The sequence below is a fragment of the Colletotrichum fioriniae genome (assembly GCF_027942845.1).
Source record: "Colletotrichum fioriniae strain IMI 355084 chromosome Unknown scaffold_4, whole genome shotgun sequence".
In the NCBI taxonomy this organism is placed as follows: Eukaryota; Fungi; Ascomycota; class Sordariomycetes; order Glomerellales; family Glomerellaceae; genus Colletotrichum; species Colletotrichum fioriniae.
Genome location: NW_027076840.1, coordinates 701,090 through 717,687, shown reverse-complemented (window position 1 = coordinate 717,687; position 16,598 = coordinate 701,090). Strand labels below are relative to the sequence as shown.

Here is a 16,598-nt window from a genome sequence, read left to right as displayed (position 1 = left end):
CGAAGTCAACATGGCGAAGAGAGTACGCAATTCCTTCGGGGACGGGATCTTAGAGTCACTGACGGGAATTAGGTATACTTTCTGGCCCATGGCGGTCAAGTACAAGGTACGTTGTCTTCCGATCCTAAGCCCCTCCCTCCACATGAGCTCCGAGCTTTTATCTGGATAAGAAGGGAGGGGTGTGAGCTTGTGATAAGTGACTTTTTTATATCGGGACACACTGACGTCACAAATCCAGGTGTTGGATTCCGGTATGTGATGGAAATTTCCGACAACACGGTATTTCAATTTTGGTTGGGCCAGTTTGGTGTCAATTGAACTGGTGATGCCAACCTTTGTAACAGTATGATATTGACGAAGCGATGCGGTTGATAGGTACTTTACGCAGAAGAGAGCCACTGAGTATGGCCTCACGGGATGGTGTCGCAACACTGATAACAACAAGGTGAGTTTTGCGTACTTTTTTGTTTTCTCAATCATTTACAGGGGACATTGTTCGACATGAGATTTGACAAGGATTTACGCATCCGAGAAACCTGGCTATTGACAGAATTGGTACCTAGGTTGAGGGAGAGGCGCAAGGTGACGAGGATGCGCTGAAGAAGCTGCTTAAGGACATTGACGAAGGACCAAGATCCGCCAGGGTTGTCAAGCTTGACCAGGAGGAGAGAGATCTTGTTCAGGACGAGAATGACTTTGCAGTACGACGATGAGTTGTCGCTTAAGTGACTTCTCTTCGATGAAAAATGTTAGTAAGAAGACTAGGATTGAGAGGGGTAGGTGATGAAAAGGGGCAGACCATTGGCACGTTACCTTTTTTATCGCTTTAGAGCTCATGACTACGTCTTAACAACTTTCTTTGCTTGAAGGGGACCTTGCTTGCCCAGTAACACGATAAGCATATCTCGATGACAGTAGACTTGATAGAGTATCTAGTATACTCACGGCGAACGTATGACTTGAGCAACATGTTCTGCTTCTCGCTAAGATAGAATAAAGACAAACTGGCATGCTGCAAGCCAAGCCCACGTCCTCCCCTCTCAGCTTGCTCTAGGATCAAGACCGTCAGAACATGCGAAGGCAGAGAGCCCCATCACCATGTGCCAACATCCTTATAGCTATATTGCGTGAAGGAATAAGACGACCGCAAGCTTACAGGTCAGCGTTCTTAACCTCTTAGAGAGTGCTTTTCTTCTGGGCCATGACCTTATGGAACACAAGTGGGCGCGTTACTTCCCCTTTGGAGACTGCAAAGATGATAGGATGACAGAGCTGATATAACAAGGGTGCAAGATGCGAGATAGCTCATCCCGTTAAACACAACAAGGACCTGCTCGGTAAAGAAGGCCAGCGTGATCTTTTGTCCAGGGCATCTTGCCAATATCAGTGGGCCACTCAGTTCGCCCTGAACATAACAGTCGTACTTGAAACTATACCAGTCCGTCGGCGCCTTTACTCCTCCAGCACTGCCTCAAGGGTATTATCGCTAAGTTTCACGGAATACATGCTAAACACTAGGAAATAACGGGCATCGTATGGACTTATGAGCTTATTTTTCACTTAAGCCAGCGTAACGCGATCCCGAGGCATGCGCCGCGCAATTGTTTCCAGCGTTGGTTTCTTAGCTGTGGGAGGACTGACTGCTGACGTCTTCGCACAAACCGCAACCATGCCACCACCGCGCATCAAATCAATTACAATCTCGAGCGATGAACGCACCTCATCGGTTCCAAATTATTTGCCCCAGAGTTTCCCTGTCAAAGCGATGTCTTACAGAACAACAGAGGCGCGACACCGTTTCCCTGGAGGCTACAAAGACATTAGAGTTAATATTAAAAGGCCTCAAGATTCGATATGTACTGTCCTATTAAGCACAACGACAACTGGCGATACTGATTTCCGCCCAGGAGAAGTACGCGCCAATAGAGACTTTAGCGGTGTGCCCATCTATAATACCCATGGGGCCACTCGAACGCTATGAACATCACCATGTCACTTCAAACTACCTTGGCCCGTCAGCGATGCCAACCCTTCTACCCTGCCTCGTAAGTATTATCCCTAGCCTTTGCGGAATACACTATAGAGACTGGAAAAGGCCAAGGTTCCTCGGAACAAGATCGGCCAAATGGAACTTCCTGAGAGCGATTATCACGAGCCCACCGCCTGGTCGAAACCGAACGCAAAGGATGGTGGCGGCGTAAACTAGTCCTACGTTTTCAACTTCAAAAACGTCTACCGAGACATGCCATGGCTGCTTCTGATCTCATCGGTCAAGTTTGTGCCAAACTTCAAATCTTTGTCATTTTATGGGAGCACGGAAGGTATCTGATATGTAGCGGGAAATGTTCAATTGATCACTTGAGACTGCTTAGCTGATTCCTCAAAGGTCTTACGATGAGTAGATCCCTACACGAGCCTTCTGATATTCCCTTACATTCGTTCCGGAGGGATATAGAGTTCGGGATATCAAGTCAACATGCAATAAGAGCCATCGATACTTTGGTGCTCACGTCGAGAATCTCGTATCTTGACACTCGCATCTTACATGGCCTCGCTCACGCCAAAATGACGATCGCCTTCTACGACATTGTGCATATGCCTCATCGCTTCTTCTTTAGTCACTTGGGTCTAAAAGCTGCGACGATGAACAAAAGTCAAGTCTCAAGGGATTCAAACCCCTCTTGGATTCATAGGTTCTATCCAAAACATCAAAAAAAAACAAAAGATCGCTAAACGCCTCTACCCCGTCGCTTAATAACAGGCTTCCTCACAGCCCCATGCGTAACAATCTTCTTTCCCCCAGCCGCCGCCGCCGCAACCCCACCTGTCTTCCTCCTCTCCAGCCTCTCCTTCTCGGCCTCCACCCGGTCCGCCTCCCTCTTCTTATCCTCCGCCATCTTGGCCTCAATCTCCATCTTGCGGTTAAACTCTGTCTCGGTAATGCGCTTGTCCCGGACAGAGTACCCCTTCTCCTTGACCGAGTAAAAGACACCGCCCAAATCGGCGAGCCAGTGCGGGTCCACCGCCGTGACGGTCGACACGTACACCTTCGACGTCAGGATGAGCTCGTGGTAGACGACGTAGTCGGGTGGGTGGCCCGCGTACAGCGCCGACGTCGGGTGCAGCTGGACGCCGAGGTTGGTCCGCAGATTAATATACTCCCCGGAACCCTTGTACTTGGCCGCCTGGTGGTAGTAGCCGCTGCAGATGCACTTGCGGATGACGTCCCAGTCCATGCCGCAGCTCAGCATCTCCATCTTTTGCATCTTCATAATGTCGAGCAGCTGGTCGCGGATCTCCTTTGCGCGGCGCAGCGATTTCGGGTGCAAGAAGTGCTTGATGCACCACCCGTCCGAGCAGCCGTTGGACCGCCACGCCGAGTACACCTGAAGATACGTCAGGTGGTCCGACTCGTGGACCCAGAACTTTTCGCGCTGGGCGTCTGCCTCGTCCTGGCGCTCTTTTGGTCGGTAAAAGACGTTGGGGACGGAGAGCATAGACACGATGGTGATCATCTCCTCGCTGCAGCCGTACTCCTCGGCCGTGATGAGGAGCTTGGAGAGGGACGGGTCCATTGGAAACGCGCTCATCTTTCGACCGAGCGTGGTCAACTCCCCCAGGTTATCCAAGGCGCCCAAGGCCCACAGATCGAACATGGAAGTTGTGATGGTGTCTTGTGGCGGGGGGTCCATAAAGTCGAAATCTAACAGATCCTTGACGCCCAGGGACTTGAGCATGAGTACCGTGTTGCTCAGATTTGTACGCTGGATTTCGGGAATCGTCTGCATATAGAGTTCCTCTTTGAATGCCTTCTCCGTGAACAGTCGAAATGCCTTTCCAGGTCCTGTTCGACCGGCACGTCCTGATCGCTGCGACGCGTTCGCTTGGGAGATGGGCGTAATCTGAAGAGTGTCCATACCCATCTTTGGGTTGTATACCTTCATCTTGCTGTATCCAGCGTCCACCACGTACTTGATACCATCGACCGTCAAACTCGTCTCGGCGATATTCGTCGCGACGATGCACTTGCGCACGCCGGGCGCTGCGCGGTCGAAAATCTTTGCTTGCAGGTCTGCCGGCATCTGACTGTAAATGGGCAAGATGCTCAGCTTCGGGGGGTCGTTGAGAGCGTCGAGCCGTTTCTGGATCAGCTCGCAGGTGACCTCGATATCTTCCTGTCCCGTCATGAAGACCAAGATGTCGCCCTGGTCCATGGACACGTGGATGGCCAGGACCTGCTGAACCGCTTGATCCACATAGTCCTCGACCGGTGACCTGTGAAACATGACGTCGACGGGGAAAGTTCGGCCTGGGATGATGAACTCGGGCGCTCCGCCGTAAAAGTCGGAGAAGCGCTTCGCGTTCATCGTCGCAGACGTGACGATGAGCTTCAGGTCTCGCCGTCGCTGGAGAATCTTCTTGAACAGACCCATGAGGATATCCGTGTTGAGAGCTCTCTCGTGGGCTTCGTCCATGATGACGCACGAGTACCTGTCGAGATCAGGCTCGTTGAGCGACTCGCGCAACAAGACACCGTCCGTCATGTACTTGATGACGGTGTCCTTGCTGGTGCAATCTTCGAAACGAATCGCGTAGCCCACCGTGCTGCCCAGCTTGACTTCCATCTCCTCGGAAACACGCTTGGCGACACTCATCGCGGCCACACGTCTCGGCTGGGTGCACCCAATCATGCCCGACTTTCCAAACCCGTCCTCGTAAAGGAACTGCGTCAGCTGCGTCGTCTTGCCGGATCCCGTCTCGCCCACCACGATGATGACTTGGTTCTCCCGGATGACACGCATCAAGTCCTCTCGAACGGCAAATGCAGGTAGGTACTGCCTCTGCTCGCGCAGCGTTTTGCTCCGACTGAAATCACTGCTGCCACCATCATCCTTTTTCATGTGGTCGCTGAATTTGTTGCTGTTCTCGTTCGTCTCCTCCTTCTCCCCTCCCTTCTTGGCATCGTTCTCCGACGCCACAGGCAACGCACTGTCACCATCGTCCTCCTTCACGCCCATCAAGTTTCCCAAAGCCGTTCCAGCCATACTCGTAGCCTCCTGCGCCTGCCGCTGCCGTTCCCGCTGCTGTCGCGACTCCTTCACTACCTTGCTTCCCTTCCGACTAAACACAGCCATGTCGCTCTGGTAGTCGCGGACAGCCGGCACGGGCTCCAACTGCTTCGTGAAAATGGTCCGTCCATCGAGGAACGGAGGTCGCAGATCGTGCACCAACAGATGAACTCTTGTTGCCTCCTCGTCGTCAAAATCGGCACCCATATCCCTCCTCTGCGCGACGCCCGAGACGAGCATGCGATTCGTCTCCCACGCGTCATTCTCCCTCTGCCTCTGCTCCCTGCGCGCGTCGAAGCGCCCCGTCATCTTCTCTGCCTTGACCGCCTCCTGCTTCTCGGCCTCCCATGACGAGTACGAGGCGAACGGGTTGTGTGTGTCGTCGCCGAAGGTGTGGCCGCCAAACTCGTCTCCCATGTACCAGTCGCGATCCAGCGCTTTCGAGTCTTCGTCGGTGGGTTCGGGAACATCTCTTGCCGGCGTCTCGGCGGCGCGGGCGTCGCGCGGTGTCGAGCGGCCCGAGTCCTGGAATCGCCCTCCGTCTATCCTCCGGCGCTTGAAGCTGGGCCCTGATCCATCTCTGTTGTCGTACATTTTGTGATTCCTGTGGTGGCGCAACTCGTCGCCTTGGTATTTCCTGCCCTTTGCGTGATTATCGTCTTCGTTGATCCGTCGCCCGAGTAAAATCCCCTTGGATGTGCGAGGCTCGGCGGGTGTATGCGATGGAGTCAATTTCAAGTATTGAAAATGCAGTGAGGTATGCAGTTTAGAATTGCATGTAGGCAGGCGACCCCAAGTAAACAAAGCTTGAGAAATGGGGCCGCACCTTCGCCAGACGGTTTAAACGGGTCTGGCTCTCTTATGTGTATATCCATGACAGACGTCACTTATGGGTCCGATAATGCAATGAACGCGACTTAAACATGGCTTCGACTTGAGAAATACAATACAGCCCGCTGATGCTTTTGATTTCTAAGAGAAACGTTCAAATTGAAAAATCTCAAGAGCCCTCGATTTCGTTTTGATTATTTGGTAAACCGCTTCAAATTGAAGCGTGCACGAGTTACATGAGCCAGGTACCTAAACATGCGAGTGAGTTACAAGCCTGTACCAAAATACTTGAGGTGTCTTATCGATAAAGGTGAGATAAGATAAACCCCACCACGATGGGAATTTTTTTTTCTCTCAGTCGCCCAGAGTCGGTGGATGCTGGAGAATTCGCTTTGCGCATACCGACTTGACTTTCCCCATTCGATAATCTCAAATATTTCAAAAGTTGTGCAAATACCCTGCCAACTTCGCCTCTCGGCGTGCATTTGAAAGCGCGCGCGCAATACACCCAGCCGCTAGTGACTTCCTAAAGAACCTACTACTGTCTTCAAGATGTCTATGATCACAACATCAACCTGGGTGCCCCGAGGCTTCGCGGCACCCTTCCCCTCGAAGTACACCTTTGATGAATCCGAGTACGAGCGCATTGCTGAGCTCGCCAAGCTCCAGCTGGACGACGCGGAAGAGGACCTGAGGGAGGCGCAGGACGAGGAGGATGGCGCCGACAAGCCCGCCGACGAGGATGCGACAGCAGGCGCATCTGGCAAGAAGGCCGAGCAGTTAGTCTTGACTTGAATTACCCTCTCGCCGAGCGGGGGTCCGCAGGATATACGTGGTTCGCTAACCCTGGATCACTTTGTAGGGTCGATATCAACGACGACGATCTGAAGGAGTACGACCTCGAGCACTACGACGACACCGACGAAGAGGACGAGGAAAAGGTCGGTCAGGGCGAGGGCATGGCCATGTTTGGCAACATCAAGTCGCTAGCCTACTACGAATCGAATAAGGATGACCCGTACATCACTCTGCCCGCCAACGGCGGACCGGACGACGACGATGAGGACCGCGAGGACCTGCAGATCCTAGCGACCGACAACCTCCTGCTCGCGGCCAAGGTCGAGGACGAGATGGCTCACCTCGAGGTCTACGTCTATGAGGACGCCGCCGACAACCTCTACGTTCACCACGACATCATGCTTCCCGCTATCCCCCTTTGCGTCGAGTGGCTCGACATTCCCGTTCAAAAGGCCGGCGTCGACAAGGACTCGACGGCCAACTTTGTCGCCATCGGCACAATGGACCCCGATATCGAGGTCTGGGATCTCGACACGGTGGACTCCTTGTACCCAAATGCCATCCTCGGCCAGGCCGGCGAGGGTTCAGAAGAGAAGAAGAAGCAAAAGAAGAAGAAGAAGGCCAAGAAGGCCAATGACGAGTACCACGTCGACGCCGTGCTCGCCCTTGCCGCGAACAGGAAACACAGGAACCTGCTGGCCTCTGCCTCCGCAGACAAGACGGTGAAGCTTTGGGATTTGCACACGGCCAAGTGCGCTAAGTCATACACTTACCACACGGACAAGGTGTGCTCTCTCGCGTGGCACTCGGTCGAGTCCACCGTGTTGCTGAGTGGCAGCTACGACAGAACGGTCGTCGCCGCAGACATGAGAGCTCCCGAGGCCAAGGCCCCTAGATGGGGTGTTGAAAGCGACGTCGAGAACATTCGCTGGGACCCCCACGACCCCAACTACTTCTACGTCTCCACGGAGAACGGAATCATCCACTTTAACGATATTCGCAATGCGCCGTCCACCCCCGAGGCGACCAAGGCCGTATGGACCTTGCAGGCACATGACGAGTCTGTCTCGTCCTTCGACATCAACCCCATCGTGCCCGGCTTCATGGCCACTGGCTCAACAGACAAGACGGTGAAGCTGTGGAATATCCAGGCCAGCGGTCCTTCTATGGTTGTCTCTCGCAACCTGGACGTTGGCAAGATCTTCTCAACGCAGTTTGCGCCCGATTCCGAGGTGGCTTTCAGACTCGCCGTTGCTGGCAGTCGTGGAACCATGCATGTGTGGGACACTAGCACCAACGCCGCCGTTCGACACGCGTTCGCTGAGCGTGTGCCGCAAAAGCCGGAGGGCGTCGAGGAAGACCGTCTTGTTGGCGTCCTTGACGATGACAGCAGCTCCAGTGAAGACGAAGGAGAGGAGGGCGAGCAGGATGGCGATTCGATGGACGAGGATGAGGACTAGGGTAGACGCTAATCAACATGGATGGTGGGCCTTTCACATGTGTTGTCAGATGTAGCCTCCTCGCTGTCTGGCCCAAGATCGCCAGGGGAGTTTTCCCGCAGGCTTGGCCAGATGGATCGAAACAGCAGGCCCAAATACTCTCCGGCGCCCGCCCAGAACTTAGAAAGCTGTTGGCCACAAACATCACACTGATGATGACGACTCTGGGCCGGCGCCGTTGAAGACGGCGGGGATTAGACGGCCTGTATCAATCAGGTGGAGAACAGCCTTTCAATGTAGAAGTTAGTCTCAAGTCGTCCGAAGTTAAATGCCGTCGTCTGAACAGCATCAAGCATGGACCACATTAGTTTCGTCGACACATATAGCCAAGACCGTCAAACAATGGCCTCAAACCGGGAAAATAGTTGGTGAGGAGCACATCGTCAGAGACTGATATATGTGAAGGGGCTAAACGTGGGCGAGTGAAACCACGACTGCGTGGCCCCCAAAGGTTGTTCAGTGTTCACCACCATTGACTGGTGCAAAGGAGTGTTAGTGCCGTGATAGGGTGGGAGACTCGCTAATTAAGCATGAACAAAGCGTGGAGGGGGGAGCGGCAACAGCCTGACATCTTCATGCGTAGACACGATGAAGGAGGTGGTGGATCAATATCAGATCTAGGATAAGAGCTGGGCCCGGATATTGCTTTAGGTCTGTTCGCGAATGCAATCTTTGTTTTTCTTCATCCGAGTATCGGGCTCGAGCAGAGCCGTGCCCAAATAATTGTTCAGAGTAGTGTGATGAGAATGTTGTCGGCCAACAATGCCAGTTTGGCGGATTCGATGTCGCTGAGGGATTTCTCCTGGCTTCTAGACCAGGAGTCTTTGCCTCCCGCAAGCAGCCAGGCGAGAAAAATGCAGTTCCTGATCGACTGGTTCCCACACCACCACAAGGCGATTCCCCTGGAAGATGCGCAAAGGAAGCAGATGGTTGTGTGGTTGCGGGGGCGGATGGGCGAGTGAAATCGCTGGGCCCAAGTGCGCAAGGAGCGCTGACTGGTGAAAGGCTACGAACGTCGACATGGATCCCTGTTCGGCTTGCGCAGGCACGCAAGGCACACGGCGCCACTGGGGTGGGATGGCGCAGGATGAAACAGTGAAACTTCAGGGGGGGCCTGCCAACGGGCGAGGATGGCGGACGGAACACCCAGCCAATGACGCCTCTGTCTCCGTCTGGTCGAGCTCTAACTGGGGACGGCCGGGAACCACCGGCCACGAGACCTTTCTCGGCTGTTGGGCTTTCTAGTTGACGCTGTCTTGATTCTTGGAGGCGTCGACTTCAGTCACTGGTCCAACAGACAAGAAACCCACAACTTTACAACAGCCCAGCCTAGCACTTCTTTTCCTCCGTCCGCGGCGGATCACATCACACTGTTTAAACAGGGATAATGGTGGCTTCCCGGAGAAACCTGGCAGGTTGACGATGCGCCGCGGCTCGCCCATCTTGAATCGCACAATCTTCTGCCAGGATGTGAACGGTGCCGCGTGCGAATCGCTCAGAGTTGGCGGGTCGGCGTCCGTCGGGGCCCACGAGTTGATCGAGGTGCCGGTGGATTGGCGATTATATTGATTAAGAAGTTCGGTCCCTCCTCGAATGCTCCCCTGGTGGTGGCCGTGGTGAGGAACTTGAACAGAAACCGTCCATCTGGATATAACAGCACGAATGCGTGTTGGCCACGTCAAGCTTTTTGAAGAAAGGCTGCTTTCTTTTGTGTGCCGACCAGGAGTTCGTTGCCTGTACGCCACGCAGAGGCGACACGGCAGAGAAAACACATGGCGGTCACAGGCCGACGCTTGTGTAGTTGGCGAGGTGCAGACACGTAAGTGGAAGCAGCAGTCGCTGCATCGGACGTAGTGTTGGTTTTGAGGGCATCGGTCCGTCGACGTTGTGTGGATGTACGAATGTGCCCTAAGAGTGAAGGATCCAATGAGGCCGACGAAAGCGAGGACAACGGCTCGGAAGAGGTGTCAAAAGAGAACGGGTGACGCGCCGGACTGGTCTCGGCTGTGCTGGTCTGAAGATGTTGGGCATTCTTTCCAGAAGGCAGATCATCGCGTCCATGATCCCCCCCTTTGGTGGCGGCAGGATTGGGTCGGCGGTCGACGGTTGTTTGAACTTTGGGCTGACGATTGGCATCAATCCATGTGCCTTCCCGCCGTTCGAGTCGTGCCAGCCAAATGTTTCTTGGCGGATGGATGGACGGCGGCGGTTGTCACGCAGCGAGCCCGGCAGACACATGGTTGCATCCTCTTCCAAATGGATGGAGGGTCGTGGGCCAAAGCCAGCACACACTCAAATTGAACAGTGGACAGCGGGCAAGGATGGTGGACTGAAAGGGGAGTGAGTGTGACGGAAGAGAGTGGACGGCCAAAAAGTTGACCGTGGAATAATTGGTACGTAGTCAAGGATACTCGGTGGAGAGTGGAGAAAAGGGAAAAAAGAGAAAGGGCCAGGGGTTCGTCGACAAACACAAGCTGTCATTGGTGCTGAGGCCATCTCTTTTAGGCCCTAGCGTTGGATAAGCGGGGGCAACTTGGGAGACACTGTGAGGAGCGAGGGAGCCTTTCCCTTTCAGTTCGCCAAGTCCCACCGTCAACAGGGGGAGCACTGGTGAAGCGAAAAGGAAAGACGGCAGGCATGGCGGCATGGCGGCATGGCGCCAGTAAGTCTTGCCCACCCGTAAGTGGCAGTCTCCAGTCGTTGGCTCCAGTCCCTGCGAGGGAAGACCGTCCAGAGCCAACCAGAGTGGGCGATAGGGCAATCAAAGAGCGACATCCCCCAGGTCCCAAAGGGACCCGAGCCCCATTCATCCTTTTTTTCGGCCAGGAACCAGGCCCGGGTCAAGGTTGCGAGAGAGGGAAAGCGCGAGAGAGAGAGAGAGAGAGAGAAAGGAAGGAAAGAGAGGAGAAGTACCGTTCCTACCTAGAACCGAGAAAGAGCTACCTCACCTTACGTACATAGGTACGGAGTAAGGTACCTTGCCATAGAGAAGATCGCACCTGCAATATTCAATTATTACTCCCACACGCCCGGCCCTGGTCTGCCAGTTTACGCGCCCTCTCTTCTCTCTTTTCCTTCTCCTCAACCTATTCCATTCCCCATATTGGAAAAAGGATCCTGTCCCTTTCGCTTCTGCCCTAGCAAACACATCATCGCTCCCTTTGTGTTGTGTATTGTTTCCATTCTCGCCTTTCCTCTAGACGTTCTCCCTCTCCGGAGTACTCGAAAGCATTACACCTTTGTCGCGGGCTCGAACTTGTACGGCAGACACCACCCACAACTCTCTACCTATCTCTTCAAATATCGCGCGATACGTTGAACGTTCCTTTTCGGCTAGCTACTGCACCGAACCGTCCGTCATTACACACGAACGAAACCACTCACAATCATTTCATCAACCTCACTCATCACACCGAGTCACCGCAAGACTCATCACAGCTCACACAGCAACAATATCAAGTCTCAACCGGATCGACGCCGACTCATCGTACTCCCAAAGTACCCTAGGACTGGACTCCTCACCTATTGTCTCGGACAAATAGCAACAAAACGCAACTCTTGCGCAGGATAATCCATTACGGCCAGCCCGTCGTCTTAATCACTTGTCTCGCTTCGTCTCATCATCATCACCGTAGACAGACGGACGCACAAGCACACCATCAATCCAGCAATCACTCCCTCGGCAGATCCTCTTAGTAACCGCCCCCATTCACCTTTTTTCGGCATCACTTCCCTGCTGCTCACTTGACTGCAACTGTCTTGCAGCACAAGATCCACCTCACACGCCAGTAAAGGTCACAGGTCCAATCACAAGTGCAGTCTCTAGCACATTTTGTCACCACCATCTGTCGCTCTTCACAGTTCGTCACTGCACAACAGGCTCTGGCTCCCGGATCAGGCGCTTGCGTTCCGCTACTTAACTAAAGCTCACCTTCACAACCAGCAAGGCCTAACGTTTTGCCCACGTCTTCACACTGCCAAAACCAGATCTAGCTTCTGCCAACAACCATCAACATGTCGTCTCTCTCACGAGCCTTCACTACCCGTCGGGTTAAGCAGAGCATCGATCTCTCCGACGCCGCGCGGGGGAAGGAGCGCAGCAACACCATGCAGCGAAGCAAGACCACCAAGCACCCCGTCATCAGACACAAGATCTCTGCGCCTATGGAGCTTGTTCACACCACCAACATGCTCTCATATAACGCTCCCGATATTCGACCCCGAACCGGAACCGATGCCTCGAGCAACTCGTCCAGGAAGTCTTCAGAGGAGGATTCGGAAAGCGCCAACTCCGCCGCCTCGTCTCCCCCGACCAGCCCCGACGTCGCGCCTCACGAGCTGTCCAAGGAGCCAAACCACCTGTCCTGCTACTTTGTTGCTCCTGGCCAGGCTATCAACTCTTCGATCCCCGAAGTCCCCGCCATTCCTTCCATTCCCAAGCGCGCACCTTCGCACACGAAGCAGGCCTCGTACGACGCCGTTGCCCGCCAGCGCTCAGTCTCTCAGATGTCCAAGGCTTCGGACAAGACCGTCTCCTCGAAGGCCAGCATGACATTCTCCTCGCGGGCGTCATCGGGCTCCAGCTCCGCCTCTACCATGTCTCACAGCTCAGTCGCCCCCGCTCCAAAGACCCCTGTGCCGCCTATGCCCACGCCCGCATTCCAGCATCACCACCAGCCGAGACACGAGAAGCCTGCCGAGCCGCACCCCTTCGGCCGCGAGTTGGCCCAGGTTACGGAAATCGCAGAGGAGTTTGGCATCAAGGATGACCTCATGTACGAGGAGGAGCGTGCCCTCAAGGCAGAAGGTCTCTGCAAGTTCGCCGCAGAAGACTACCTCACGGAGGTCCAAAGCATCTTCGCCAGCTTCTTCCACGACAGCCACGCACCCCAACGTCCAATGGCTTCCGCCGCATGGATCTGATGCGTTGATCACTTTTACCGCCTGCTTGGCACACCTGACTTGAGAACTCTTCTTTGTACATACTTGCAGGAAGCAAAAACACAACCTGACTACGACCTCGGCCTTTTTCTTGGGAAGGGAGATGATGAAAACGAGACTTTTGGCTCAGACAACAGCCTCACTTGGAGCGGACATTACGCGAAAGGGAGGGAGATTGCTCTTTTTGGAGCCTGACGCCCAACTACATATGGGATAATTGGCGTTTCTGTGTATATACCTTTGAATGACGTGTGGATATCCCCCGATAGTGCCTCATATAGAGGCATCTACCAATATTGCTATTGATAACTAGCCATCTCATTGCTGCGGCATGTTTTCATGATTGAGCCTCAAGTGTGATGTGAATGTGACTTGTTTTGATGAATGCTACGCGGTCCGTGGTGGTTGACCCAGAGTTCATCGCTGCATGACGCCACCCGTGCGCTGCAGCCTGTCCACGTTTATTTACTTAGTGAAGGGACCTTATTTCGCCTGAAGATTTGTCTTCATTTCATCCGTGCTTTCATTTCATCGGATGAGATGAACATGCAATAGCCTCCAATGCAAACCCACAGACTGGTCAAAAACGGTGTACGAACAGACAACAAACAGGTATGCAACGCACAGCCAAAGAAAACAAATAATCTTGAGCAAAACCCCTGTGGTAAGTTAGTCAGAAAAGCCCGTTGGGCAATACAGTCTAGTGCCAGGTAGTGTAGTACAATCTGGCAAGAGAGAGCGGGATGCAGGCAGGACGGGTTTAGCTCCACCGCCCGCCAGACCGAGCTATCGGAGACAGCGTCGCCGATGAAGGGGGGGAGCAGCGGCGGCGGTCTATCCGCATTCTTTCCTTGGTGCCCGGGCCGATGAAGCTACGCCAACGCCAACGCCAACGCCTTTTTGGCTTTTTTTTCTGCTGTTCTCTCTCCCTCTGTTCATTCCTTTGTTGTAAAAAATAAAATGAAAAAGGAAGAAAAAAATTCAATAGCACAAAGGAAAGCAACGGGATGTTTTCTCTTCCGGGACTATGGGACGCCCCCAGTTCTCTCGGGGATATCTACGATACCGGTGGACTAGCGATGGGACACGTAATTGCCCTTGAAGCAGGGCTGTGGCCTTGCCCCATCCATGTGAATCTGATGATCATCTGAATGATGTCCGATGTGGGATTTGTGTCAAGTCTTTTTTGTGTTGTTCGGGGTTCCCGCCCCAAGACGGAAGGATCGTCGGCGCGTCGCCGGGGATTGGGGGATGGCGGGCAGGGCAGGGCAGGGCGAGGCGGCAGTGTTCATGGGGATTCGCTACATACACTAAGTTTGTTGCATATTGTCTTGCATCTGGATCCGGCTTCCTGGCCAACTGGGGAGAGTTTTAGACTGCATCATTTTGTCTCTCTTTGAGTATCGTTGATTGGAGGTGAGGAAAAGGGAGAATGATGGCGAGGAGGCCGTCGTGGTGGTGGTGGTGGTGGTGGTGGTGGTGGTGGTGGTGGTGCGCGGAGGAATGGGTCCCGTTTGTGGACGGCGGGAGATGGGCCCCGGGTGGGGGGGGATGTCTTCCCGAGAGTATGCATCTCATGAGAATGGCTGTCCGATTGACGACTGCGACGTTGATGCCATGTGACGGCCTGTCGGGTCTTGTGGTCTACGGTACACACACATGATGGCACTCTTCGTTGAAGCAGTGATTGGGTTTTGTCTCTTTTATCACCCAACCATCTTTCCCATCACAAGTGCTTGCTTCCACGTTATGTTTCTCTACCCGCAATCGCATGCTCAAGAGAGACGTGGATAGGGGACCAGGTGGACCACTCTTCAACCTTTCCCAGGATTACGCCAGTATCCGTAGAGCATCGTCTCGGCAAAAGAAATGATGGAGAAACCTGTTCCAGGCGTAGCCATGACAACTTTGGCTGTGGACTCCTACAGATACAGATACAGCGATCTCGACCTCGCTTGCACTGAAGAAAGAAAAGAAAAGGCACGAACCCAAAAGGACGTCATTGCCATTTCATCTATATGAGAAAGGTGGAACCTTCTTTTTTCCCATTTGACTCCCTTCCCAAGGTTTCCTCCCCAAGTAAATGGGATGCCAAGAATGGCTTTTTCGACCCCTGCTCTATCCTCTGTCATCCAATTGAGGGGCTCGGGGGGACCCCGCCCCGTTCGTTTCGTTTGATCTTCCTCCAGGGTGCTTGCCCGCATGAATGATGCAGAACAGCAAGCGAAAGGAGGGGATCGGGAGGGGGGCTTGGACTGTACGGTAACTTGTAAGGCGAACTGGGGCAGTGTTCACCATTCCGTCCCGTTGATCGCCGTGAGGCTGCAGGCCGCAGGCCGCAGACCGCGAAGGCGGGTGTTTAATCGGAGGTCAGGATGGGGGGTGAGGATGCCCCCGGAGATTTCGGGCTGTTCGAAACCTGTCTTGTGGATACAGACACGGCATAGAATTTCTCCTATTGCTGGAAATGCCCCTATTCTCTTTTTCCCCCCCCTTTCTTTGGACAGAATAGAATGGGGTAAGTTGAATGGCAGTTTTCTGTGCCGTCGATGAAGTGGGATGCGGCTCTTTTTCGTTAATGCATTGGGCGATCATCAAGTCTCCGACGCGTCGAGGTGCCGCAAATTCGGAGATCTTGGTGTCACCCCTTGCTCGATCGGTCTGCGAACTGGCGAAATACGCAATTCTGCATCTTGAAGTCGCTCGGACCGGGTAGCATTCATCTTCTCGTTGGTGATGCTGGAGTTCATTCGCCAATGACAGTGTGCCACCGATTTGATTTTGGTGGTGAGAGGGGGTTTGGGCCGTTTAGGAAATGCATGAGGTAAGATAAGGCACTGTCTTCCCCCTCCGAAGTGAACATGAAATAGTGTCAGAAATATGAGCAAGCTTTCTCCATCTGTTCATCACATCTCAACGAATGAATTCGGTGACAAGCGGGCAACACCAGATCTGAGCAGAGCCGTGTGAGCGGTGCCGAGAGGCCGGTGCGTGACTGGGATCTTCCCCTTTCATCACGTCTCATATACGCAATTTATCGAGAACTACAGCACAGATCAGAGTTTGGACCCGTGGTTTCGGGATGATCCCCCCGAGGTACGGACGGCGCCGAGTCCGCCGCAGACTCGGAAGCTTCGGAGTGGACCACTCGGCACTCTGGACACCGTCAGGCCCTCTGCCCGTTGCGACATAACGGGCAATGATCTTTTTGAGAGATACGATGACGGAAGGTCAAACACAGGGTAGTGGAAGTCAACGGGCAACCATGCCTTTACAGCCAAAAGTTTCGTCGGGGATGCTGGAATTGCCAATTTCACCTTGGGCTCTTCTGGCACGTATTCCTGTGAATAGTACCGAGGTGAATGATGGAAGGGAAGAATCCCCTGGGTATCTTATTTTTTTGCATCTGCCATATCCTAGTGGCAATTTGTCTATCAAAAGTCTCACTAACGCCGTGGTG

General features: G+C 53.7%; 4 protein-coding genes across 4 annotated transcripts; 3 read left to right on the top strand and 1 right to left on the bottom strand.

Moving 5' to 3' along the window:
* Positions 1–88: 88 nt before the first annotated feature.
* Positions 89–713, top strand: N0V96_004036 (uncharacterized protein; the record flags this gene model as incomplete). The annotated part of the gene is made up of 2 exons (XM_065757004.1): positions 89–106; positions 564–713. The coding sequence occupies 2 exons, from the start codon at positions 89–91 to the stop codon at positions 711–713; spliced, it is 168 nt and encodes a 55-aa protein (XP_065614217.1).
* A 2,016-nt stretch (positions 714–2,729) lies between these two features.
* Positions 2,730–5,663, bottom strand: PRP16 (DEAH-box RNA helicase prp16; the record flags this gene model as incomplete). The annotated part of the gene is made up of 1 exon (XM_053188103.2): positions 2,730–5,663. One exon carries the CDS (start codon positions 5,661–5,663, stop codon positions 2,730–2,732), a length of 2,934 nt encoding a protein of 977 aa, XP_053054065.1.
* Positions 5,664–6,452: 789 nt separating this feature from the next.
* PWP1 (rRNA-processing protein) lies at positions 6,453–8,158 on the top strand (the record flags this gene model as incomplete). The annotated part of the gene is made up of 2 exons (XM_053188102.2): positions 6,453–6,679; positions 6,763–8,158. The coding sequence occupies 2 exons, from the start codon at positions 6,453–6,455 to the stop codon at positions 8,156–8,158; spliced, it is 1,623 nt and encodes a 540-aa protein (XP_053054064.2).
* Positions 8,159–12,211: 4,053 nt separating this feature from the next.
* On the top strand, positions 12,212–13,120 carry N0V96_004033 (uncharacterized protein; the record flags this gene model as incomplete). Its single annotated transcript, XM_053188101.2, has 1 exon — positions 12,212–13,120. The coding sequence occupies one exon, from the start codon at positions 12,212–12,214 to the stop codon at positions 13,118–13,120; it is 909 nt and encodes a 302-aa protein (XP_053054063.1).
* Between the last annotated feature and the right edge of the window lie 3,478 nt (positions 13,121–16,598).